The sequence below is a fragment of the Barbus barbus genome (assembly GCF_936440315.1).
Source record: "Barbus barbus genome assembly, chromosome: 31".
NCBI lineage: Eukaryota > Metazoa > Chordata > Actinopteri > Cypriniformes > Cyprinidae > Barbus > Barbus barbus.
Genome location: NC_136759.1, coordinates 28158905 through 28184980, shown reverse-complemented (window position 1 = coordinate 28184980; position 26076 = coordinate 28158905). Strand labels below are relative to the sequence as shown.

The 26076-nt window shown below is 39.0% G+C and overlaps 2 protein-coding genes across 6 annotated transcripts; one reads left to right on the top strand and one right to left on the bottom strand.

Moving 5' to 3' along the window:
* The first annotated feature begins 190 nt into the window (after positions 1–190).
* LOC306851409 (latexin-like) lies at positions 191–15079 on the top strand. Of its 5 annotated transcripts, none has more exons than XM_079387604.1 (8): positions 223–353; positions 1656–1818; positions 10328–10480; positions 10568–10636; positions 12135–12312; positions 12958–13094; positions 14477–14539; positions 14614–15079. In XM_079387604.1, the coding sequence occupies exons 2-8, from the start codon at positions 1693–1695 to the stop codon at positions 14722–14724; spliced, it is 837 nt and encodes a 278-aa protein (XP_079243730.1). In that variant the 5' UTR covers positions 223–353; positions 1656–1692; the 3' UTR covers positions 14725–15079. The 5 variants fall into 5 exon arrangements, with proteins under 5 accessions (XP_079243731.1, XP_079243730.1, XP_079243729.1 ...); XM_079387603.1 differs by having other exon boundaries at positions 1527–1818; XM_079387602.1 differs by having other exon boundaries at positions 256–353; positions 1530–1818.
* LOC306851408 (elongation factor G, mitochondrial) lies at positions 5036–25808 on the bottom strand. The gene is made up of 18 exons (XM_079387601.1): positions 25611–25808; positions 25366–25518; positions 24426–24558; positions 23356–23560; positions 22323–22439; positions 22069–22219; positions 21398–21552; positions 19330–19414; positions 18123–18260; positions 17944–18045; positions 16816–16872; positions 16601–16738; positions 15636–15718; positions 8337–8499; positions 7437–7581; positions 7201–7361; positions 5619–5672; positions 5036–5378 (listed from the first exon to the last, which is right to left on the bottom strand). The coding sequence occupies exons 1-18, from the start codon at positions 25683–25685 to the stop codon at positions 5247–5249; spliced, it is 2247 nt and encodes a 748-aa protein (XP_079243727.1). The 5' UTR covers positions 25686–25808; the 3' UTR covers positions 5036–5246.
* Positions 25809–26076: the final 268 nt, after the last annotated feature.

The window sequence follows — 26076 nt, the reverse complement described above, 5'->3', positions numbered from 1 at the left end:
ACAGACGAACCGATTCACTAGAATGAATCAGATCCCCGGACTACATACAAACCGATTCACTAGAATGAATCAGATCCCCGGACTACATACAAACCGATTCACTAGAATGAATCAGACCTCCAGACTACAGACGAACCGATTCACTAGAATGAATCAGACCTCCAGACGAACCGATTCACTAGAATGAATCAGACCTCCAGACTACAGACGAACCGATTCACTAGAATGAATCGAATCTTTCAAAGCTAAATATGCGGAAAAAGAGGACTTTTTAAGACGAACCGGTTTGATTGAGGATTTATCAGCGCTGTACGAGAGAGAGAGAGAGAGAGACTGTGTGGTTTTACTGTAAGGTAATACACAAATGAGACATTAATATCAGCTTCTTTGCTAATAGCGCTGAAAGAAGTATTATCAGTATCAGCTTTCATAACAATAACCGAAGCAGTGTCACAGAAGACAGAAGTATTCAAAGTGTGTGTAACTAACAATGTGTGTGACTGTTCGGATGCAGTAAAACATAAATCAGGAGTATGCTGCTAATAACTGATTAAAGAGCTGTAATCTGGCTCAGATGAAGACATGATTCGTGTGTTTCTGCTGATTAAAGTGCTCAAACAGAATTACTCATTCAGGGCGAGGTGATACTCAAACAAACATGCAGATACCGAGCATCTGGTCAAAAACATACTTTACTGAAAGTAAAAAAGTGCAGCTTTAAATTAAAAAAAAGAAGAAAAATTAAAAATGACAGGAGATTCTTGTTTACATTTTTTTTCCCCAATGCAAAATAAATGAAATAGCATAAACTGTTTTGTCAGACGGATATACAAAGGTTTGGTTAAAGAGGGAATACAAAACAACGCAGTGCTAAGATGTCAAACACATCCAGCTAGTGCTACAATTATAAAACAGCAACACAGAAGTGGATTATTAGTTTAATAAAATAATAAATAATGTAATGCACATTTATTATTAGGCATATTTATTATGGTGGAACACAAAAAGTACATATTTAAAGGGACAGTTCACCCAAAAATAAACAATTCTGTCATCATTTCCACTCCCTAATGTTGTTTCAGACCTGTGTGAGTTATTTTGATGAATGCTGGTAACCAGTTGCTGGCCCCCATTGACTTCCATAATATGTATTTGTTTGTTCATTCATTGAGTCAATGAAAGAGCCATTTAGTGCTTCTGTCCCATGAGAAGTCCATCTCTACCCATGGATGAATCTGTTAGGACATATCTAGAAAAAATGAGATTGAATCTGTAGAAGTATAGATGAAGTAGTATTTCCTCAAAATCAACTTTTATTTTTTTGTTTTTTATAAACTCGATACAAAATAGTGCTCAATATCTGCTTCCACCATAGTATTCCTTTATAAAAATCCCTTATAAGTTACTAACAAAAGCCAGATCCTTTATGACCTCCGGCAGGTGCCTTCATTTAAGAGATGTCCTGCTCTCAGTGGCTTTATCTGTGTGAGTGTAGCTCTTCTTCAGTTTGTCCTCTCCTGATCCAGCAGTCTGTAGCGGTGTTCCCGGAGGGCCGGTCAGATCTGGTTTGTTCAGATGTTGAGTGTGGTCCACACTCATCTGGAAAGCGTCAGCTCACACTTGTGTTACGCAACAGTGCTCCTCTTTATAAACAGCAGCAGCACAGGACTGAGATCTTCTCCAGAGCGGATAATGAAGGCGTTCTGCTCTCTTTGGCTGCTTCTGTCTCTGGTCGAGCTCAGTGCGGCTCCACCCGCGTCTCAGGAGCCTCCGCTGGTGTGCAGAGGAGCCACGGATCCAGCGCTGCCACAGCCTGAGGTAAAACAAGCTGAAAGATCTGTGATCTGAAGTCAGACTCGGTGAACTCCAGCTGAACTTTCTGAAGAAAAACTGGTTTCTTTGTGCAGAACTCACCACAGCGGGTGTCTGGGTTCACCAAGGTTTACTGTGAGCTGTTTGGGTGGTTGTTAGGGTGTTGCTAAGTGGTTACTACATTATTTTGGCTTGTTGTTAGGGTGTTGCCAAGCGGTTACCATGTTTTGGGTGGTTGTTAGGGTGTTGCCAAGCGGTTACCATGTTTTGGGTTGTTGTTAGGGTGTTGCCAAGCGGTTACCATGTTTTGGGTGGTTGTCAGGGTGTTGCCAAGCGGTTACCATTGGGTGGTTGTTAGGGTGTTGCCAAGCGGTTACCATGTTTTGGGTGGTTTTTAGGGTGTTGCCAAGCAGTTACCATGTTTTGGGTGGTTGTTAGGGTGTTGCCAAGCGGTTACCATGTTTTGGGTGGTTGTTAGGGTGTTGCCAAGCAGTTACCATGTTTTGGGTGGTTGTTAGGGTTATTCTGTTTAGTTTCTTGCCGTCTTGTGTGCAGATCTTCTGTGATCTTCAGTGGGGTTTTCCAGTAAGCAGGTTAACTTACCCTCATATAAATCTCCAAACTCTTGGTTATTAAACTAAACCTTTCTTTATCAGTTCCAAAAACATGTGCAGGAGTAAGCTGAGTCACGATTATGTTCACAGTAAACACGCCAACACATTGGCTGCATCTCAAAGTTTAGGCTGCTGACTTGTTTCATCGCTGCCCTTATCAGGCAATGACTTCTGACAGCATTTAAGCACTAAAATATGTCACAAAACAGTCTTCTGAGACAGCATCACAATCTAATGATCTGCAACGAAATAGAGAGCGCTGTGGTGATAACTAAACCATCATTTAATTACAACAATTAGGGGTTGACCGATAATTGTTTTTCAGGGCCAATGCTGGTACTGATTAGATCAAGTAAACCAATAACCGATATTGTGAACTGATATGTCTGGTGTAAAAATAAAAAAATAATGTTGAAATTAAGTATAAGTGCTCTGACAAAAAAATCCTTACATTTTTACTCCGTACATGCTTTTGGACACACAGAAGACGTTTTTATGGTTGGCCATTTTTCTTTGACGTTTGTTAAGGTGAGATGTGTCACATATATTGTTAACGAAATACATTAAATAGAAAAAAAAGAGAAAAAAAGGCAGATCCACAATAGCTATGTTTCCATCCAAAGTTGGAATTTAACTAGCAAAATTGGAACATTCATAAATCATTTGCGGATAAACCACAAAATAAGAAATTCCTCTGACACCAGATATCATTAAGAAAAATAGAAGTTGCAATAGGAGAAGCCACTGTAGATGTTTTTTCATATATAATAATGAGACGCACTAACAAGCGCTGTTGTGCCATCTTGCGTTCTGATGCCTGATGTTTGGGAAAACAATTGTGTGAGTTTGACAGGCAATTATACCAAATCATTAAAAATAATAAATTAATAAAGCATTTGAGATGGTGTGTGATGAGATCAGTGCACTGGTTAGTTCAGTTATTCAATCACATGATCTGTTGAGGCAAAGTCACATGACTTCTTTGATGGGCATCAAGGAATTTATTCTGTAAAGGTGTTTCCTTCGTAGTTTATGCACATCTTATCAGCCAAAACAATCTGAAGTGAAGTGAAGTGACATACTGCCAAGTGTGGTGACCCATACTCTGAATTAGTGCTCTGCATTTAACCCATCCAACGGGCACACACACAGCAGTGAACACACACACACACACACACACACACACACACAGCAGTGAACACATACACACACACAGCAGTGAACACACACACACACACAGCAGTGAACACACACACACACAGCAGTGAACACACACACACACACACACACAGCAGTGAACACACACACACACACACACACACAGAGCAGTGAACACACACACACACACACAGCAGTGAACACACACACACACACACACAGCAGTGAACACACACACACACACAGCAGTGAACACACACACACACACAGCAGTGAACACACACACACACACACACACACAGCAGTGAACACACACACACACACACACACACACACACACAGCAGTGAACACACACACACACACACACACACACACACACACACACAGCAGTGAACACACACACACACACACACACACACACAGCAGTGAACACACACATACACACACAGCAGTGAACACACACACACACACACAGCAGTGAACACACACACACACACACAGCAGTGAACACACACACACACACACACACACACACACACAGCAGTGAACACACACACACACACACACACACACACAGCAGTGAACACACACACACACACACACACAGCAGTGAACACACACACACACACACACACACACACACACACAGCAGTGAACACACACACACACACAGCAGTGAACACACACACACACACACACACACACAGCAGTGAACACACACACACACACACACAGCAGTGAACACACACACACACAGCAGTGAACACACACACACCGTGAACACACACCCGGAGCAGTGGGCATTTATGCTGCGGCGCCTGGGGAGCAGTTGGGGGTTCGGTGTCTTGCTCAAGGGCACCTCAGTCGTGGTATTGAGGGTGGAGAGAGCGCTGGACAGTCACTCCCCCCACCTACAATCCCTGCCGGCCCGAGACTCGAAATTAATCGGTTAACTGCATATGCACATATTTTGAATTTATCCTTTTTCCATCCAGCATTTTTTATGCAATATCCCAAAATTCTCCTTAAAACTGATGAATGGAAACATAGCTAATGTGTGAGATGAGAATAAATTAAAATGAACATTGCTTCATGTTATAATAATTCCAAAATGAACTATATAATAGTGTGCGAATCTGTCAAACCTAATGGAGTCTCATTAACTCGTACTGAAAACTGACTCTGGATCAGCTCAAGTTCACAGAATAAGCTGCTGACTATGATCACTTACACTCCCTGATAGTTACCTCAGTTTTTGGAAGAAAAGTTAATGTTACCCATTTAGTTACCCGGGTGTGCGGCACAACCCGGTTTCTGGAAACCCACTGCTGTCTGGATATGGTTCAGGTTTCTCCTTCAACGCAAGTCTGTGTTATTTCTTCATCTGTTTAACACCTCAGGTCCCCCCCCCTCAGTTTTAAAATTAAATATTGTACATTGGACTCAGACGGTGAGTTAAAACAGATCATGATTTTATAATAATTACTACATTTGCAAACATTCACTGTACAAACACATTTACAGTGCACCACCAAACCGTCCGAGCCAAAGCTGATCTCTGCTGTATTTAAAATCACTGGTGGCCTTCTCGTCAGGCCGGACGTCTTGGCCTGTGATAAACATTGTCAGGAAGTCCTTGACAGAGCTGAAGTGTGTGCGCATCAGTTTTTCCATTTGCTCTTCTTGGCGGGCAGCTGTCCCGTGGCCTCCAAGTGCTTGTTGACGAGCTCTTCCTGAACGGAGGGCAGACAGGCCTGATATCTGCTGTAATCCATGGTGTACTCGCCTTTACCCTGAACACACACACACACACACACACACACACACACAGGAATGAGACCCTGACCGAGCTCTGACACTCATGTCAACATGAAACTCCGGCCACAACAATCAGGACTTGGTTTTGTTCATCAGAAGCTGATTGTGCATTTCACAGGGAACTATAGCAATTTAAAGAAAGATTACAAAGACAGTTTAGTTTTTTTCTCATAAAATAACATTCAGAGAAGAATCATTGATTGCAGGAGCTTTACCTCAGTGCAGGAGCGTAGCTCTGTCGAGTATCCAAACATGTCATTCAACGGGATCTAGACCAGAAAACACCAGGTCCACACACATTAGCTGTCTATTATGTCAATATGATCATATACACACACACACACACACACACAGTGTCCTCCATAAGTATTGGAACAGTAAAGACAAAATAGCTCTGTTGGCTGTGGAGTCAAGACACTTGCAAATATGATTAAAAGATGAATATGAGACAAACCTACAGAATGTCACATTTTATTATTAGCCGTTTCAACACATAGATGTTTTACCAAATAAAAAGAACAACACTTTTAGAGTTCATCCCACTCATTGATGTGAGCATAAGTATTGGAGCAGTTGAACATAAGGCAGATATAAAAGATTAAAAGCTATTATTTAGTTGCAGATCCCTTGCACACAATCACAGCAGTGAGTCTGTGACCCATAGACATCACCAGACTCTTGCTCTCATCCTTTGAAATACTTTTCTCAGCCTTTAATGCAGCCAATCCCAATTGTTGCTTGTTTTGGGGAGTTTCTGCCTTTACTCTCCTCTTCAGCTGGTGAAATTCATGTTCAATCAGATTTAAATCTGGAGATTGACTTGGGCAATCTAACACTTTCCATTTCTTTGCCCTTATAAACTCCTTGACTGAACTGGCAGGGTGTTTTGGGTCATTGTCCTGATGCAATATGAAGCACTTCCCAATGAATCTGGTGGCATTTTCTTGAATATTGGTAGGCAAGATGGATTTGTACCCTTCCAAATTCATTCTGCTACTGTCATCATACATGAAGTCATCAGTAAAGTTGAGAGGACCTGTTCCAGAGACAGCCATGCATGCCCATGCCATGACACCACCTCCACCATGCTTTACAGATGAGGCTGTATGCTTGGGATCATTGCAGTTCCCTGTTTTTCTCCACATTTTTGCTTTCCCATCACTTAGATAAAGGTTCATCTTTGTCTCATCGGTCCATAAACACAGTTCTAAAACTCTTCTGGCTCACCTTTGTGCTTTTTTGCAAACTCTAATCTTGCCTTTCTATGTTTGGTGCATCTTGCTGTGTAGCATCTGTAATTCTGTGTCAAAGTCTCCTGAGGACAGTAGATTGTCAGAGCATCACCCCAGCTTTCTGGAAGTTGTTGGTGATTTTACAGACACGTCTTTTAGGATTCATTTTCACAGCTTTTATGATTTGTCTGTCATCAACTACTGTTGTTTTCTTAGCCGATCAGGTCGTTGTTGGTTGCTGGTGGTTTCCAAACTCTTTATTTTAAGGTCCAATTCTCGATATTAACAAAACTATGACTTTTGCCTCAAACTCTTAATTTGCTGCTTATTAATAGTTAGTAAGGTAGTTAAGTTTAGGTTTGGGATTAGGGATACATACATACATACAATCTTAAAAAGTGTTGTATATAGACTTTGTTTTGATTAAAATATCATTATAATTAAAGTAGAATTATTATTTGTACTTTTATATCTCTTGATTTTGGGGTGATCCAGACATGCTCAGTTTATCTGGTTCACGTTAGCTGTGATCAGTGTGTGTGTGTGTGTGACTGAAGTGACTCACATCAGCGTATAGTGTGAAATAGCCCTCGGCCCCGTCCTGTCCGGTGATGACCCCGTGACGACGGTTGACCCCTGCAATAACGGCCCCCTGGAACTCATTAGGGGCCACGATCTCCACTGACATGACCGGCTCCAGAATCACCACGCTGGACTTCTCAAGGGCTGAAGACACAGGACATTGACGTGAAGCTCTGAGCAGACGTCACTGAGAGAGAGAGAAGGATCTGCTCACCATACCCTGTTTGAGAGCGCCCTCTCCTGCCCGGATGAAGGAGATCTCATTAGAGTCCACCATGTGATGAGCTCCATCCTCCAAGATGAAACGCACTCCAGATATCTTGTGTCCCGTCAGAGGACCCTTCTCACACGCTTCCCTGAAACCCTGAGCACAGAAACACACACTCAACCCAAAGCCAGAGTTCGGCCAGAAATCTTTTGCACTCCACAGAAGAAACCACTTTGGAAAGACATGAGGCTGAGGGACAGCAACATTTAGAGAGCCATCATTTCTGTATTCTAGGTCTGAAGGAAAAATGCACTCATCCTCAGGACATCCAAGATCAGGATGAATGTGTTTCTTCATCAGGTTTGTAGAAATGTGTCTCTGCATCAGTGTCTCAGCAATGGATGCTCTGCAGTGAATGGGTGCCGTCAGAATGAGAGTCCAAACAGCTGATAAAAACAACTTCAAACCAGCTAAAATACAAGTCCATAATAAACTGAAAAAGTGTTCTGTTCTGAGTCAAGAGAGAAATCTGCACAAATATGTGGCTGGATTTTGATGAGAGAGACAACAGGAGACTTTTTCACTGGAGGAAGAGTGATTATGATTATAGACTCGTATTTGAGTTAAAAATGTCTTAATGCTGGATGTGTTTCAGCTTTTATCTTCTCCAGATGTTAACTGATGGACTGGAGTGGTGTGGATTATTGTGATGTTTTTATCAGCTGTTTGGACTCTCATTCTGACGGCACCCATTCACTGCAGAGCATCCATTGCTGAGACACTGATGCAGTCACACATTTCTACAAATGTCATCTCTTTTTTTAGCCTGTACTTCTCAGAACAATGTAGTTTCTGTCAGTGCTGAGATCAGCTGATTGTGAGAGCTAGTGTGGGTGTGTTGAATGGCTCACCTTCTCCACAGCGGGCACGAACTGTTTGGGGATGTTGGTCCCGACGGTCTCGTCGCTGAACTCCAGCTTTGTGTAATTCTCAGAGTCCAGCGGCTCCAGGACACCAATCACTTTACCGTACTGACCCGAGCCTCCAGACTGCTTCTTATGTGTGAAATCAAACCTGCAGCATAAAGCAGCACCCATCTGCATTAGTGCAGGACTATACACGTCACATTCACTAGTGCTGTGTTCGATACGATGGTGTATGGTCACAGAGATTTGACCGCTGGCCCTGTGTCGATATTGTGGCACGTGCGCAGGAGTGGACCGCACTTAATCTGAATACAAGAACAAAGTTTAAAACAGAGTAGAATAGTGCAAGGTTTAAAAAAAAAAAAATGAATAGTATAATATATAGGATACAACAAGGTTTAATCTGACCGCAGAGGAACACAATCAGGGTTGCCTGATATAAAGAGCCCTAATATTTTGATGTGCACACTTATTCTTAAGCAGCCCTTAATGTCGATCATGGATCAGTCAATCCAGCACGGCAAACAGCGAATATATTTGTGCTGTTTAATGCATTTGAGACGTTGTGTTTTCCCCAGTGCATAACGGACATGTCACAGTTATATTCTTCATTTGTAAATGTTAGAAAGTCATGCAAATATATCCATTTTGCTGTCAGGAGTGGGCGAGGCTAACACGAGTGAACGAGAGCTGCTGAGAGCATGCACGCTAAAGAGACGACACACAATAGAATAATATTGAACAGTGTTGGTAACCATATATACACTAGCAGTGAACAGTTTCTGATCAGTAAGATTTTTAAAGAAGTCTCTTCTGCTACCAAGCCTGCATTTATTTGATCCAAAATACAGTGAAAACAGTAACATTCAAATATGTTTACCGTTTAAAATAACTGTTTTCTATGTGAATGTGTTAAAATATAATTTATTTCTGTGATCTGCAGCTGTATTTTCAGCATCATTACTCCAGTCTTCAGCGTCACATGATCTTCAGAGATCATAATAATATACTGATTTACTGCTCAACAAACATTTCTGATTATTATTATTATCAATAAAGCAGTTAAGTACATTTTTTCAGTATTCTTTGAACAAAAAGATCCAAAGATCAGCGTTTATTTGCAATAAAACGTCTAACATTATACTCTCTACCATTCAAAAGCTTGCAGTCAATAGAAATTAATTAATACTTTTATTTATCAAGGATGCTTTAAATTGATCAAAAGTGATGATAAAGACATTTATAATGCTACAAAATATTTCCATTTCAGATAAGTGCTGTTCTTCTGAACTTTCTATTCAAAGAAACTTGAAACAATGTACTATCAGTATATTATTATGATTTCTGAAGATCATGTGACACTGAAGACTGCAGTAATGATGCTGGAAATACAGCTGCAGATCACAGAAATACATTACAGTTTAACACATATTCACATAGAAAACAGTTATTTTAAATAGTAAAAATATTTCACAATATTACTGTTTTCACTGTACTTTGGATCAAATAAATGCAGGCTTTGTGAGCAGAAGAGACTGCTTTAAAAATCTTACTGTTCAGAAACTTTTGACTGCTAGTGTATATATGGTTAACAACATTGTTCAAAATATATACTTTTGTTTTCAGAAGAAGAAAGCAGCGCTCATTTCCCATCATTTGTAGCTTTCTAACCCATCCCTAATTGCATCACAAACGGTCCAGTGTTTCAGCTGCAGCGTCTCTTTAAGAAGGTGGGGCTGCTGCACTAAACAGGAAGTGGAAGCCTCTCATCTCAGTGACTCCGGCTGTAACTGTTACAGTCTGAAGATCCCAGCATTTCTTCATCTTTTGTTTGTTCAACTGAACATTTCTTCACCACCTCCTTCGTTCTGACAGCGATCACATGGTCTTGACACAGTCTGTTGCGTAACAGTGCGTGATAAAGGCTCAGAGTCCAGCGCCGTGCCCCTCTCAGGTGTTTGTTTGTGCTCTCTCAGACACAGGAGGATATGGCCAGCACCGGAGACCTGGAGCCCACACACTTCCCTGCTCGACGGGCGGCTCAGGTGGCCCTGCATCACCTCAACACCATCCACGGCTCGCCCTTCAGGGTGTTCGGACTGCAGCAGGTGCACAAGGCCAGCGCGGAGGTGAGGCACTCATTCGGTCTGTAGAGACTTCATCCACCGCACCTGTGAGGTGTGTTTGCTAACGCCTGCTAACCTTTGTGTTGACAGGATGTGGCTGCAGGAGGCAGGAAGTACAGCCTGGATTTCTCCGTGACGGACTGGGCCAGTGGCAGTGCGGTAAGCTTCTTCACATCCATTACTAATGTGCTGTAAAACCACTAACCAGCTGACCAGTTACCAGTGCAGAGCTCTAGGTTACTGAGCACCTAGTACTGATACTAAACACATGCTTAAACAGTATTCATGGCAGGCCGTTTTAACATTTAATCCTTAAAACCAACGAGAATCTATTTTCACGCTACTAGCACTATCACTACATAGCACTTTGATAATATGCGATCTGTTCATTTGAGCGTCAAGTTGAGAGATGCATCAAATCACAAGAGGTTATTATCAGCTGAATCCGATCAGTGTTTGATTGTTTGGAGTTAGAAAAAATATAATATGCGCTGTTGCATAGTCAATATTTAGTCATTTTGATACTCAGATACAGTATTACGTATCGCTTCATTAACAAGCAGGTTGTTCATTACCATGGCAACCGCTTGTGCATCCACCTTGAATGTGATTCTCATGTGTAAAAACGTACTGTACACGTAAGAGGTGGAAAGGTGCCGATAACTATACATTAAGTGTATTTCTATTCGTTACGAGATTGATATGAACTGTTGTAGTCAAGTAAGCTTAATTCATAACGCTTCCTCCGTTGTGAGTGTCTGCTTATACTACCCAGTACTTTCTTGGGTAAGTACACTGTAATTACACATACTGTAAAATAAAGTGTAACCCATTCTAGTCAGAACTACTTTATCTGAATGACCAATTTTTTAAATGTGTTTCTACAGTAGAATAGTTACTAGTCACTATTGAAATAAGTACCGATATCTTTGTTACTAGTAAAACTAAAGAATACGTAGAATTAGCTAATTAGTAGTAGTTAGTACTAGAACTTAATAGAATAGATACTAGTAGCTAAAAAAGTAAGTTGCATTAAAATACATACTAGTACGTTTTAAGGATTAAATGTTGAAATGGCTTGCCATACTGTCAATAAATCCATTTTAATGTTTTGGTTTAGAAATGAGCCTCACTCCTCAAAAGAAATATTGGTAACTAATTATTACTATCTGCAGACCGTGAATAAAAGCTCAGATGAGTCTTTCAGCAATATTGCACACGTTAAATGTTACTGTAGTGATTTATGCAAGTCTGTTATGTAACATGCATGTTGCATTAATCAAAAATATTCCGTCATTAACTAAGTGCTTTCCATCATTGTAACATAACACAATTTTCTTTTCCAGTCTTTAGAAACATGTCTGAAAATAGATTTGTGAAACCAATGTCACATCAGAAAAAAAAGTTACATTAATTTCCCGATTCAAAGTTTAATGATACATTTATATATATATAAAAAAAGAATAAATATTAGTATTTAAGTTTACTATAAAATAATTGTTTTTATTTAATACTCACTTTTTATTTTAAAATAAAGTATTCACACTTTAAAAACCTAAAAAAAAAAATATATATTTTTATAGTTACATTTAATGGGTCACACTTTAATGGGTCTGACTCTGGATGGGTGACGTGTGTGTGTGTGTGTGTGTGTCAGGGCCCGGCGCTGCGGTGCTCGGCGGAGGTGATGTTCCCCAGGACGCAGCAGCACAGTGGTCCTGAGGTGCAGCTGCGCTGTGAGGCCCTGCAGCAGATCAACAGCACAGACGAGGACCACGCTTTCTACCAGAAATACATCACGCCCGACAGCGCCGTCTCCTCACAACACTTACCAGGTGTGACCAACACTAACACACCTACACTGCGTGCATGATTATTAGGCTCGTTGATATACTGATCATCATTTTTTTACAAGCACATTTTACCAATTCCAAACCACATCGATCTTAACTACTATTAATTAAGTGATATATAATTGTCCATGGAGGCTGGAAGTGAAAAACGTCTTGCATTCAGGCGTGTATAATTATTAGGCATGTTTTTTTTACAGATAAAATGAGCCAAAAAAAGAGATTTAACTCCAAGTCAAAAATTACTAAATGCCCATGAGAAGGATGCAATACTAGAATTAGCAAAGTTAAGACATGGTCATTGGACAGTGAAATGCTCATTGGGTCAGCGGGGTCAGAAAAAAACGGGTGGAGAAGAAAAGACACGTGACCTGCAAAAGAATGCAGAAGTAGGTGAGGAACCATTTAGTCTCCAGCACCATCAGAACTGCAAGTCTCCAGAAGTGCAAGGTGTCAGGTTCTCATAGACTTTGCTCTGATAGACTCTGATATATGATTAAATACAAAATCAATAGTAGTTATTAAGATCGATGTGGTTTGGCATTGGTAAAATGTGCTACACGAAGTGTACACCTGACACCACAGTCCCACAATGCACTGCAGCAGCCTCTCTCTCTGTGGTGTGTGCAGACAGCTACGGTAACATGAGCGAGGAGATGCAGCCGTTCTGGCGTTTGGCTCGTGTGGCCGCGTCCTTCATCATGCTCCGAGAGTCCAGTGAGAACACAGAGTTCAACATGGCTCAGGTGGCCAGCGTCACACAGCGGGTCAGTGCTGCAGGATCAAACACACACACACAGCTCTGGACACACTCATGAGCTTCACATCTACAGGCTTCTGGTCAGATGCCCCAAAATCAGTGGAGGTAGAGGAGTATTAGTTATGTCTACTACACTACATACATATTTCTTATATGTAGGTTTAGTGAAGGAGAAGAATCATCATGCGTTATTTTAATATCGTTAAGATTTATCATTAATATTAAGTTTTTTTGTATTTTCTGTTTTCGTTTTAATTTTAGTTTTAGTATTTGCATGTTTTTGTTGTTTTTATTAGGGATGCACCAATGTATTGGCTAGTATTGGCACAGATTTCCCTTCACAACACATTGTGTGCATCTGTAACGCACCTCCAGTCTAATTATCACAACAAGCTTTGTGCTTTGTTACTTCTGATAAGAAACTCTCAGCTTTCAAATCCTGCACATTTTATAACAAAATGAAAATAAATACTGTTTTGATGCACTTAAATGTGTCGTGACAGATCCCTGTAGCAGCTTCAGTTCAAACAAGAGCCTCTTCCACTTTAAGTTATAGTGCAAAATAAAGATGAATGAAGCTGTTAAACTAAACTAATAAACGATGAATCAGTGTTTCAACTGAAAGAAAGACATCAATAAAACAGTTTGTGATCAGTGTCGCTTTACCTCAGGAAAGTTATTCATTGTTCACAGTTCGTTAGTTAGCTATAAAAAATACTTAAGCTTAATTACTGATAATTATATATATATATGCATGTTTCAATAAATCTCTCATGAAGACAAGGTTATTTGAAAACTACCTCATGTTCAATTGAGTTATGTCCAAATGTCTTTATTTGAGAGATTATGTCTGAATATAATAGTGTTGTTGTTCATTTTAACCTCCCTGTATACTTTACAGCATTAGTTGGGAGATTCTTTATTTCCTTAAGAAAGCCAAACTATATCAGATATAGGCAGAGATCATGCTGAATAATCTGTATCAGCGGAGGAATTTCGTATCGGTGCATTTTAGTTATTTTCGTACGTCAAATTAAACTAAATGAAAATAAGAAATGTTGCTTTGGCAATTAGCTGAAATAATATATTCTTATATTTTGTTTAAATTTTATATATATATATATATATATATATATATATATATATATATATATATATATATATATATATATATATATATATATATATAGCATCCCATGATGCACCTGATGAAGATGAATGTGCAGAGTGAGCAGAAACTCAGACATTTTCATTACTATTATTCTAACGTGTGGAAAATACTACTCATATGAGCAGATGTGTCCAAACGGCTGACTGAAGCGTGATTGTAAGAGATTTGAGTTATCGTGGTGAGGTTATGATACTGAAGAGCGCTGTCATGTGTCTCAGGAGTCCAGCGAGAAGCAGCTGATGCTGGACTATGTGGTTCTTCTTCATGACCTGCCCTCCCAGGTAACACACAAACACAGCTCATCGCATGCGGACACTAACAGAAGCAGAGGATCACGTGTGTGTGTGTTTTGCAGGAGATCGTTCAGTGGAAGCTGCTGGTGTCCTGGTCTCCAGACAGAGGCGTCAGGGTCCTGCAGACGGAGTGGCAGCCCAGATGCCCTCATGCTACTAAACCACCCAACTAACCCTGAGCTAACCCTGAGCTAAACCTGTGTCAATAAAGACAGACTAATACAGCTGCTGCAGTGTGTGTTCATCACAGCCTCTATCAAAAGCACTGCTCACCAAATCAGTCACTTTAGAACGATTGATGCATAGCTCTTGTTAATATTTTGAATTAGATTTCATTGTAATATTTGAATGAAGTTAAAGTTTTAGTCATTGATGTTTTTTGTCATTTTTATTAGGTGACAAAATATTTTAAAGAAAACAAAGTCTGACTTTAAATTTCTTTATCTATAGACAAAAAAAAAAAATCTAAACATTTAATTTACTGTAAAGCAAAAATATGTATGATATTTAAAGTTATGAAATATTTACAATAGTATTGTTTAACGTTTTGTTCTTGGGGGGTTATTACTTAATTGAGAGTTTATATATATATATTACAGTATATAATGCATTTTAGTACATTAGGTTAAACTAAATGGTAATGAGAAATGTTGTCTTTGCAACTAGCTGTAATTTTATATATATATATATATATATATATATATATATATATATATATATATATATATATAATTTTTTTTTTTTTTTTTTGTCAAAATAATGACAAAATCTGCATTTTGAAGATGTAAGCATTCAAAGCATAGTCTCTCACTGCCAATATGGATCAATGGGTTCATCACCCTGCACTTCAGCCTCTCATCAGATTTCTGTCCAATCAAATGCTCTCTAGAATCTGCAGCGTCCCGCCCCCTACACTGTAAACACACACTGAAGCTGCGGCTGAAATCAGTCTCTTGTTCACAGAGTTAGTGTGTTCTGTACGGTGAGCATGTTTCTGTTTTAGACCGAGTTAGGATGAGATCTCCAAGCACTGAGGGTGAATACAGATGTGTGTTTTCCTGATGTGTGTAAACGCAGGACTCACGGCACAGCGCTGGTCACCGTCTCTCTGAAGGCCACTTTGGGTTTGCCCATCACACACGGACAGTTATATTCCCTCTCCATCCTCTGAAACACAGTTATTAACACCAGTGTTCATCTTAACAGCAAATTGTGATTTAGTCATAGTCTCCTGACTAAAATGCTATTTAGTTTTAGTCATCTGAGTTGTTTTTAGTTTTAGTTGACTAAATATCATAAGATTTTAGTGTTTGAGTTATAGGTCTGATGTGAGACACACAACATGCCTTTATGTTCAAATTAAATGAAACCACTTCTCATAAAGAACAAGAGCATGATCTTCTTTTCAATGAAATATCAATGGTTATATAGGATAATATAACAAGTTGTTTTACCATATTCTTCATTCTATCAAGCAGACATTTATTTCTATAAATGCATTTAAATTAATCTTTATTAGGGCTACTAAAGTGATTCAGTCAAGAGCAGGGAGTGATTGTATGTCTGTCTTTTGTTGCTTGATTAACATCAATGACTCGGACAATAGCAACTCAATTCTGCTGCTGTCCCTTTAAGACTGGATGCAATGTACTGATACACGTTCTCCCTACTGTTTACATTCACATAAGACGTAATCGACTGTGTTTAAGTGAATACTCATCAAAAAGGACAATTCGACATCATCTTGTGTGTATTTCTCCGTTCATGCGACATGAAAGAGTAACGTTACTCGTGTCTGCACTCAGAAGACCGGACCCAATTGAGTTCTCTTGCGTCATCAAATTTATCCATATGTCTGCTCCTCTCTTACTCCCTCATACTGACATTTTTGAGCATTTTATGAGACGTGCAGCAGGTGTATGTTAGCTTATGTCCCGCCGGATAGATCAGTAGGCTATCTTACAGTTCAAAACGAGTTTTTGTTTTGTTAAAATGAACACTGATTAAGATGTGTGTGATTGCACAGAGAGCCTGAGATGAACCCTGTACCTGCGAGTAGATCTCCAGATGCAGCTCTCCCATGCCGGAGATGATGGTCTCTTTATTCTCCGTGTCGAAGTGGACTCTAAACGTGGGATCCTCTCTGGTGAAGCGATTGATTCCCTTGGAGAACTTGTCAGTGTCGTTCTGAGGGACAGAAGGAGCTGCGTTAGTCTCTGACTGAAGGTTCATCTGAGAGAGAGCAGTGTGTGTGATCCCGGTACCTTATTAGAGGGCCGTATGGCCATGGAGATCACAGGATCAGGAACGTGAATGGATTCCTGAGAATATACATTATTACTGAGATCATTAGATATAGCACACTTTCACTGTAATACAGTAAAACAAATGTGCAGTGATTTAAATCAGTATTACAACCAAACAACTACCAAGATGTGTACTGCACATTTGGTTTAATTGAGTTCTCATAGTCAGGGTTATTACAGTTAACTAAAACTAACATTAAACCCATTAAAACAACATTTCCATTACTTTAAATAACATAAATGTTAACTGAAAAAAAAAAAATAAATCACCTAGTAGCCCAGATAATATTTCTCATTTTAAGTACTAAACTGAAATAAAAATGAATAAAAACTGTTTTATTTATTTATATATTATATATATATATATATATATATATATATATATATATATATATATATATATATATATATATATATATATATATATACAAAATCTGCTAAAAATTACAAAAACACAACAAAAAGACAAACTTTACAAATAAATTTAAAATGAAAAATATAAAAACTGATTCAAAATCAACTTATTTTTCTTTTTTCCTCTGACTTTAGCTCAAATTCTGCCAAAACAGAGTGAAAATTAATACTAAATCAATCATTTCACTTTTGTTTGTATATGTATCTGATATCAAATGATTTTTATTATTATTTAAGAGTTATTAAATTTATTAAGAGAATGTTTACTTGGCAATAACGCATTACATTGATCAAACTAGGCATTAATAATGTTACAAAAGATTATATTAAAAATAAATGCTGTTCTTTTGAACTTTCTATTCAAAAGAATCCTGAAAAATAAAATGTATCACAGTTTCCACAAAAATAGTGCAGCACAACTGTGTTCAACATTGATAATAATCAGAAATGTTTGTTGAGCAGTAAATCAGTATATTATTATGATTTCTGAAGATCATGTGACACTGAAGACTGCAGTAATGATGCTGAAAATACAGCTGCAGATCACAGAAATACATTACACTTTAACAGATATAAATAGATAAAATGTGCTTAAATGCCATGAAATTAATGCAAAACAAATTTGAAGTCTTTAAAATGTGCTTCATATTTTTGTTGATGTTGGTAACATACCATGGAGAGGTTGGCATTAGTGCGGGCGGTGAAGGTGTCTCCGCTGGCGCAGTCGATGCCGAACAGAGCGCAGATATCGCCTGCATACACCACCTCCACGTCCTGAAGAGCACACAAACACACACTACAGACTCCTGACTGCAGAAACACTGGACTGAGCTGCAGCAGACGCGGCTCACCTCCATCTGATCGGCGTGGAGCCGCACCAGTCTCTGGACCCTCACCCTCTTCCCCGAGCGGGTGTTGTGGATGTACTCCGTCTTCCTCAAACAGCCCTGATACACACGCATGTACGTCAGCTGCCCGAAGCGCCCGGCCTGCACACACGCCACAGATCAGACACCGCTGAGAACAACTCACTTCACACTAGGGCTGTCAAAACACATTTCCATTTAGAATATTTGTCGAATTTAAAATAAAAATCCACTTTCGAAGCATTTGAATTTTAGGTGTGCGTCAGGCAGAGTTAGCAGTGCTCAAAATGCAATGACGATGTAAGTGTTACATTTTAATGCTTTTTTTTTTAGCCTATCCAGCTGAAGCCACTGGATGCGGTGCTGCTATGTTGTTCATTCAAAACATTGCAGAGAAACAGAACATTGATGCAGAGATGATGCCGTTTACGTCAAAACTGAAACCAAGCCGTTCACACAGAACTCATATTTATAGCATTCTCTAGAGGGACGTCTATCAGCGTTGCACTCGCATCTCAAACAAGAGAGACATGTTTAGAAAGACTTTATCGTGGGGGTTTCTGTCGCAAGGCATCTCATGTTTTTAAATGAAGAAAGTACTCTGTGATTGGCTTTCGTCCCTTTGTTTGAAATAGTGCTGTCAGTTTTTGTTTACATAATATATGTGTGTGTACTGTGTATATTTATTATGCATATATAAAATACACACACATGCATGTATATTTAAGAAAAATATAACATTTATATATAAAAAAATATTTATATATGATATCAATTATATAAATGTGTAAATACATGTAAATATTTTCAAAATTATGCTGCATGTGCGTGTATTTATATATGCATAATAAATATCCACAGTACACACACATATATGTAAACAAAAACGTGGATGCGATTAATCATTTGACAGCACTAGTTTTAAACTATGCATATATGATGCGGTTTAAGCAACTCAGTTATATTTGGTTTATAAACATTATGCAGTCTTTCACAGATAGTCGTGTTATTTCATTATAAACTGTCATTAGTAATATTTTGCTCGATGTGTCCTCTTGTAGCCAAAAGCGTTTTCTCCCCCTGACTGTAATTATGCCTTTTAAATTAGAATACGATTCTAATATTGGTGATATGGAAGTGTGAAATTAGAATGCAGTTTTTGACAGTCCTAACGCACACATCTCCGTCTCACCTCCAGTTTGAAGGCCAGGCCGACGAACGGATGCGAGTCGTCTCTCGTCGGGGCCATCAGAATCTTGGAGCCGTCACTAGATTCCCTGAAATGGGAAAACAAGTTTAAGCCACATTAAATTAGCTACAGAAGTGCAGGGAACTTTTAGGACCAAGTAAAGAAAATATAAGATTTAAGAGCGATTCTTCTAGGCCTGGGAGATAAAACGGTTTTGGTATGTATCGACGGTACGCCTTCATCGATAGAAAAGGTGAGATATAGCCCTGTGCTATGAGTGCCGCAGACAGCACACACAAACACATGCTCAGGAGTGCTGGGCCTGCCTGTGATGAGGAGATTGTGAATAAATTAATATTAGTTCAATTTAAAATAATATTTGCATTTGAATGCAAAAACGGTGCAATATTATGTTAGGTTTAGTTAGTTTAAACTTTATTGTCCACCAATGTAGAAATTTATCTTTGACCTCTCATACAACACAGTTACACACATAATACAAAAAAACATAACACCAAAAATTATAAACACACTAAAAATGATAAAAAGTTCCACAAGGAGTTGCCTACCTTTCATTTAATATTCTAACTGCCACGGGTACAAAGGAATGCTTATAAACTGTCCTGATATTTGGGAACCTTATACGTTCTTCCAGATGGGAGTGAAGTGTGTGCGTAAAATCACATACAGCACGATGCTTTCCTATACGTTACCAGTGCAGTTCCTCGAGCTGCATTTGCTGGCGACCTGTTATTTTCCCTGCCATTCTTACCATCCTAACCTTATCCTCCTCACTCTTAAATTACCAAACCAGGCTGTTATAGTAAACCGTAAAATACTCTCAACATGACTTTTATATACCATTTCCAAAACAGATTGGCTAACATGAAAACTCTTCAGTTTCCTCATGAGAACAACCTTTGGCTTGCTTTATTTAAAATGTTGTCCACAGGTTCACCAAAAGTAAAACCAGGTATATTCCCAGAGATTTAAAACTTTCCACAATCTCAACAGCCTGCTCATGTAGCTTTAGTTCCTTTAACACATGCTGTTTGCCAGAATTACAGCTGAGGATCAATTCCTTGGTCTTCTTAACATATATATGCACAGCACTCAATTTACACCGATCCTCAAGAACAGACACATTTTGAAAATAAAGGTGTGCATCATCATCAGTGGTGCGCATGATGCAGTGATGATGATGTAAGAGACGCTGGTGCATTAATGTTTTGTTAGGTTAGCCCACGAAATGCACCGCTGCTGCGTTATTCATTCAAAATATTAAAGACATATAGTAGCTCAATGCGTAGAAGATCTAGATTAGGTTCAATCCAAAGCCAAGCCGTTCACACAGAACACATATTCAGCGTATTTTTAGACGGACAAATATGACTGCTGCACTCGCGTCTCACACAAGAGATGATTAGAAAGCATGCAAAGTTCAAACAGATTAATCGTTTAGAAAACACGTCACTAATTTGTGGAGGTTTATTCCTTTTCACTGTGTCTCATATGTTTTTAAAGGCAATCTGTTATTGGGGGATTCGGCTCTTTGTATTAAGCTATGCATACATGATGCTCTTTTGTTCATAATTGTTCATGCAATTTACAAAATTATATTTGATTTATATATGTTAATGTAGATGTTATGCACGTTTCTTTATAGACAGTTATTTCATTGCATTGACAATTTAATGCGCTGCATTATTTTACTCATTGTGCCCTCCTGTGCCTTCGGGAAACAAGACAAAAGTTCCCTTAAGACTTTATTTAATCTGCATATAAAACATAAGAATTTGTGTTTGACTCTTAAAACAAACAAAAAATAAATAAATAAATAATAAATTGGGTTAATTTAAAAATACAGTGGTTAAATTAAAAAAAAAAAAAAATTATAGTGCTCTTCGTTTTAAAAAAGGTTACAAAAAATGTCAATAATTATCGATACCGAACAATATGAAACATTATATCATTGATATTTTTCTTCGCTATATCGCCCAGCCCTAGATTCCAGTCTTCTGGGTGAAGCTACAAGTGAAACAGAAGAAACACACGCAGCGCTCGGACTCACTGCTCGTTCAGGATGGCGTAGTTCTGGACTTCCGTGGGGTTGGGCAGATACTCCAGCACAGCGTCCAGCAGCGGCTGAACTCCTTTATTCTTCAGAGCGCTGCCCACCAGAACAGGAGTGAACACTCGCTGGACAGTCGCCCTGCGCACAGCTGCCTGAAACCATAGAGAAACACTTCAAGAAAGAGTTCAGATAAACTCATTTCCAACTGGACAGCCTGAGGATGAGTGTGTTTCTTCATCAGGTTTGTAGAAATGTGTCTCTGCATCAGTGTCTCAGCAATGGATGCTCTGCAGTGAATGGGTGCCGTCAGAATGAGAGTCCAAATCAACTGTGAGTCCAAATCAAACTTATTCATGTGGAATATAATTGTGTTGATGCCTATCTTATGAAGGTGTATCTTTGATTAGGATGCTGGGTAACACTTTATTCTACATTGTCCTCGTTGCACATACTAACTGTAGTAATGAATGTAAATGATAAATAATTAGAAGTAACTCTAAATCTATAATAAGTACACATTGTTAAGTAATATCAGACAGAACTTGTGTAATTACATAGTAAGAACGACTCAAACTGAAGTGCAATCAGATGCTGTCTGTGTAGGAAGCAAACAGGGATCACTAGGGACTGAAACAGAGCTTCAGATAACTGAACATCATGTGAAAGACCTTGATATCGGTCACAGTGGGCACTTTCTCCTCCAGGAACATCTCTCCCAGCGTCTCATCGGCGTTCGCCACACACTCCACCAGCTCCTGCCTGCGGTCAGCCGCCTCGGCGCGCATCTCTGCCGGGATCTCATCGAAACGAATGCTCTGCCTGCGAGAGAAACCACAAACACATGGAGACCAGAGGAGAGGACACTGACAGGACATCTCCAGATAGAAAGCGCTACAGAGTAAAGCATCAGGCCACGCTTTACCCGAAAGGGCCCTCGAAGAAGATGCTGCGCTCCTCGATCAGATCAACGATCCCTCGCAGATTTCCTTCCAGACCGATGGGAATGTTGACAAACGCTGCATTATGATTCAGTTTAGTCCTGAAAAAACATTACATACATAACATTAATATACATACATACATATATATATATATATATATATATATATATATATATATATATATATATATATATATATATATATATACACACACATACACATACATATAATTGTTCATTTATAATCAATATATAAATTATTATAATAATATATGTGACCCTGGACCATAAAACCAGTCTTAAGTGTCAATTTTTTTTTACTTGAGATTTGTACATCATCTGAAAGCAGAATAAATAATCTTTCCACTGACGTATGGTTTGTTAGGATAGGATAATATTTGTCTGAGATACAACTATTTGAAAATCTGGAATCTGAGGGAGCAAAAAAATCTAAATATTGAGAAAATCTCCTTTAAAGTTGTTCAAATGAAGTTCTTAGCAATGCATATTACTAATCAAAAATGAAGTTACAGTACATTTACAGTAAGTGATATATTTCATGGAACATGATCTTAATATCCTAATGATTTTTGTCATAAAAGAGAAATGTATAATTTTGATCCATATAATGTATTGTTGCTATTGCTGCAAATATACCTGTGTTACTCATGACTGCTTTTGTGCTGCAGGGACATATATAATATATAATAAATGCAAAAAATGTATATATAAAATATATTTTTTATAATATTTCATTTCATATTGAATATATTAGTGTACATTTTTTTCTATACATAATATTTTAAAATATGGCACATATACTTGTTCTACAGAGTCTAACCCTTGTCTATCTGTCTGACTGCTGAAGTAAAGGCTTAAGGGTTTGAATGACATGAGGGTGAGTAAGTGAGCTTTTGGGTAAACTATTCCTTTAAGCACCTTCCTACACAGTTTAAACCACATAAAGAGTTGCTGAAGCTGAAAGTGTGTGATGCATGATCTCTGGAGGCCTGACCTGAGCTGCTGCAGCGCTCGGCTGGGGTTGGCGCCCTGTCGGTCCAGTTTGTTGATGAAGGTGAGGAAGGGCACAGCGTAGCGCTTGATCTGCCGGTTGACGGTCATGGTCTGACACTGCACTCCTCCGACGGCACACAGCACCAGCACAGCCCCGTCTAATACTCGCAGAGACCGCTCCACCTCGATCGTGAAGTCCACGTGACCTAGCGACCGATCAGAACATGATACTGCACACTAGACACGACCCAAGCACATCTAACCGTACGCAGCGTGCACGCTATAGTTCAAGCTGTTTTCTGTGTGCCTTCAGATTCAGTATAAGTACATTAGTACATTAAACTGACTCCATCACTGAATTATTATTACCTTTATTTTACCAGGAAAGTTATTTTTCACTGGAAATGAAGGTTGTGTCACTGAATTACACATTCAATAGCCCTGCTAACTAAAATATGTTTTAAAAATGTTTTCTAAGATTCCCATTAAATAAAACATAATTTCTGACTGTTCCCTGAAAGTCCAAAACATCCTGGTTTTTATAAAGTTTAAAAAACATCAGAGAAAACATTAAAGGAACCTTCCATCTAATCATTTTGCAAATATGTGAGCGCCTCTCGTTAATGTTCTCTGAACGTTTTGAAACAAGTAGTAATGTATATAAAAACATAATAATAATAATAATAATTAGAAAAACTCAACTAAAAGAACACATATGCCATGTATAACATTGTCTGTTCGTATTCAGTTCAACATGTAACGTTTAAAGAGCAGATAACTTTGAATGAACATTCTATTAGGACTCATATTTAGCCAGAAGCAAAGTCTTCTCCAGATGTTAACTCCAGATGTTAACTGATGGACTGGAGTGGTGTGGATTATTGTGGTGTTTTTATCAGCTGTTTGGACTCTCATTCTGACGGCACCCATTCACTGCAGAGGTGATTTCTTTTACATTACTGGAAGAACATTTTGCAGATAACTTTGGAAGAATGTTCCCTGTCAGCTGGGAGTATGTTATCTGATATACTCTCCAGCATTTCTCAGTGCTGGGGTTCATGGGATTGTTACCTGGTGTGTCGATGATATTGATGTTGTGATCTTTCCACATGGTGAATGTGGCAGCGGACTGGATAGTGATTCCTCTCTGTCTCTCCAACTCCATCGAGTCCATGATCGCTCCCACTCCATCCTTCCCTCTCACCTGACACACACACACACACACACAGAGAGACCGTGAGAGAGAGACACAGAGAGAGAGAGAGAGAGAGAGAGAGAGAGAGAGAGAGAGAGAGAGAGAGAGAGAGAGAGAGAGAGAGAGAGAGAGAGAGAGAGTGTACAAACCCAAACACAACAACAGAGTGAAATGCAGTGCTATTCGGCCCTAAAGAGAGAGTACAGTATGGCAGAGTATCTGTACACAGTGTCAGATAAGAAGCTGAGAAGCACATTGACCAGATATATACGGACAGTGTTCTCTGATCAAATACAGCAGATCCATCCCACATTTAAACCTCTTTCAAACCAGGAGAAACTGCCCTATCTGTTAGGAGAACACAAGAACTGCTGTGTGTTTGTCTGCCTGTCACCATAGAAGAGAAAACACTCAATCTGCCCTGATCTGATGTTTCCAGCACATCTACATTATAATAAACCATATTACTCTATTATATTACTTAGATGGACATTTTGCCTCTGTAAATCTGTCTAATCCCTTATCTTATTTTATTTTTATTTGTAGTTTATATACTTACATTAGTAATTCATTTTGTACTACATGCTAAATACTTTTATACATTATTATTATTTTTCTTTCTGTTGATACATATATGCACTATTTGTAAGCAGCCCAGCTGAAATTGCTTTGGCAAAACAAATGTATAGTTTGTCATGCCAATAAAACACACTTGAATTGAAGAGAGAGAGAGAGAGAGAGAGAGAGAGAGACAACAGTGAGCTTGTCTCTGGACAGCACTGGTTTGAGGCCAGAAAGAGGCTGTGTGTCGCTGACCTCGTGCATCTCTGCTATTCTGCCGGTGTAGTAGAGCACTCTCTCGGTCAGGGTGGTCTTCCCGGAGTCGATGTGCGCCGAGATCCCGATGTTCCGGATCCGCTCGTTCGGTGTGAAGCCATTCGAGCACCGGCGACAGCTACTGATCAGCACCTGACACACACACACACACACACACATACAGAGAGAGAGAGAGACATCAGACAGACAGACACGGATAACGCTGCTGAATATGACACACACACCTGTGTTAGCGTGACACGTCCGGGTTTGTGTAGATGCAGTTGAGTTAAGGCTGAAGCTGCTCTCAGAAGCCGCATTGTGAGCTGCTGTAGATGTGTGTATGTGTGTTAGTTTACTCTGCTGTCACACACACGAGCTCAAAGTCACGCCGACTAGTGCTTGTGAAACAGCTTCCTGTTCTACGGAGAGCGGAGAGGGACAAAACAGACCAACGATATTACAAACGATTTGCGTGACGCGATTATCTAAAAGTTGAAAAAGTTTTTGTATTCTTTTCCCTTCTCTATTATTCCCCTCCACTTCCTCAATTTATGAATTTTCTTAACATTAGGATGATTGCAGGTAAAGTGGGCCACTTTTTGTAAAACGTGTAATTTATGTTTTTCTTTTCTGTATTACATTTGTTAACTTTAATATCCAGCTATAATTTTCAATTTGAATATGGTTAATATAAAGTGTTATATATAT

Bases quoted from the DNA above. Each gene is read 5' to 3' on its own strand.
- LOC306851409 (XM_079387603.1), top strand. From the start codon at position 1,576: ATGTTGAGTGTGGTCCACACTCATCTGGAAAGCGTCAGCTCACACTTG. The intron at 10,637-12,134 runs GTAAGCTTCTTC...TGTGTGTGTCAG, and splicing joins ACTGGGCCAGTGGCAGTGCG to GGCCCGGCGCTGCGGTGCTC. The intron at 13,095-14,476 runs GTCAGTGCTGCA...CATGTGTCTCAG, and splicing joins TGGCCAGCGTCACACAGCGG to GAGTCCAGCGAGAAGCAGCT.
- LOC306851408 (XM_079387601.1), bottom strand. From the start codon at position 25,685: ATGCGGCTTCTGAGAGCAGCTTCAGCCTTAACTCAACTGCATCTACAC. The intron at 25,519-25,610 runs GTGTGTGTGTCA...TGTGTGTGTCAG, and splicing joins GACGTGTCACGCTAACACAG to GTGCTGATCAGTAGCTGTCG. The intron at 24,559-25,365 runs GTCAGCGACACA...TGTGTGTGTCAG, and splicing joins GAATAGCAGAGATGCACGAG to GTGAGAGGGAAGGATGGAGT.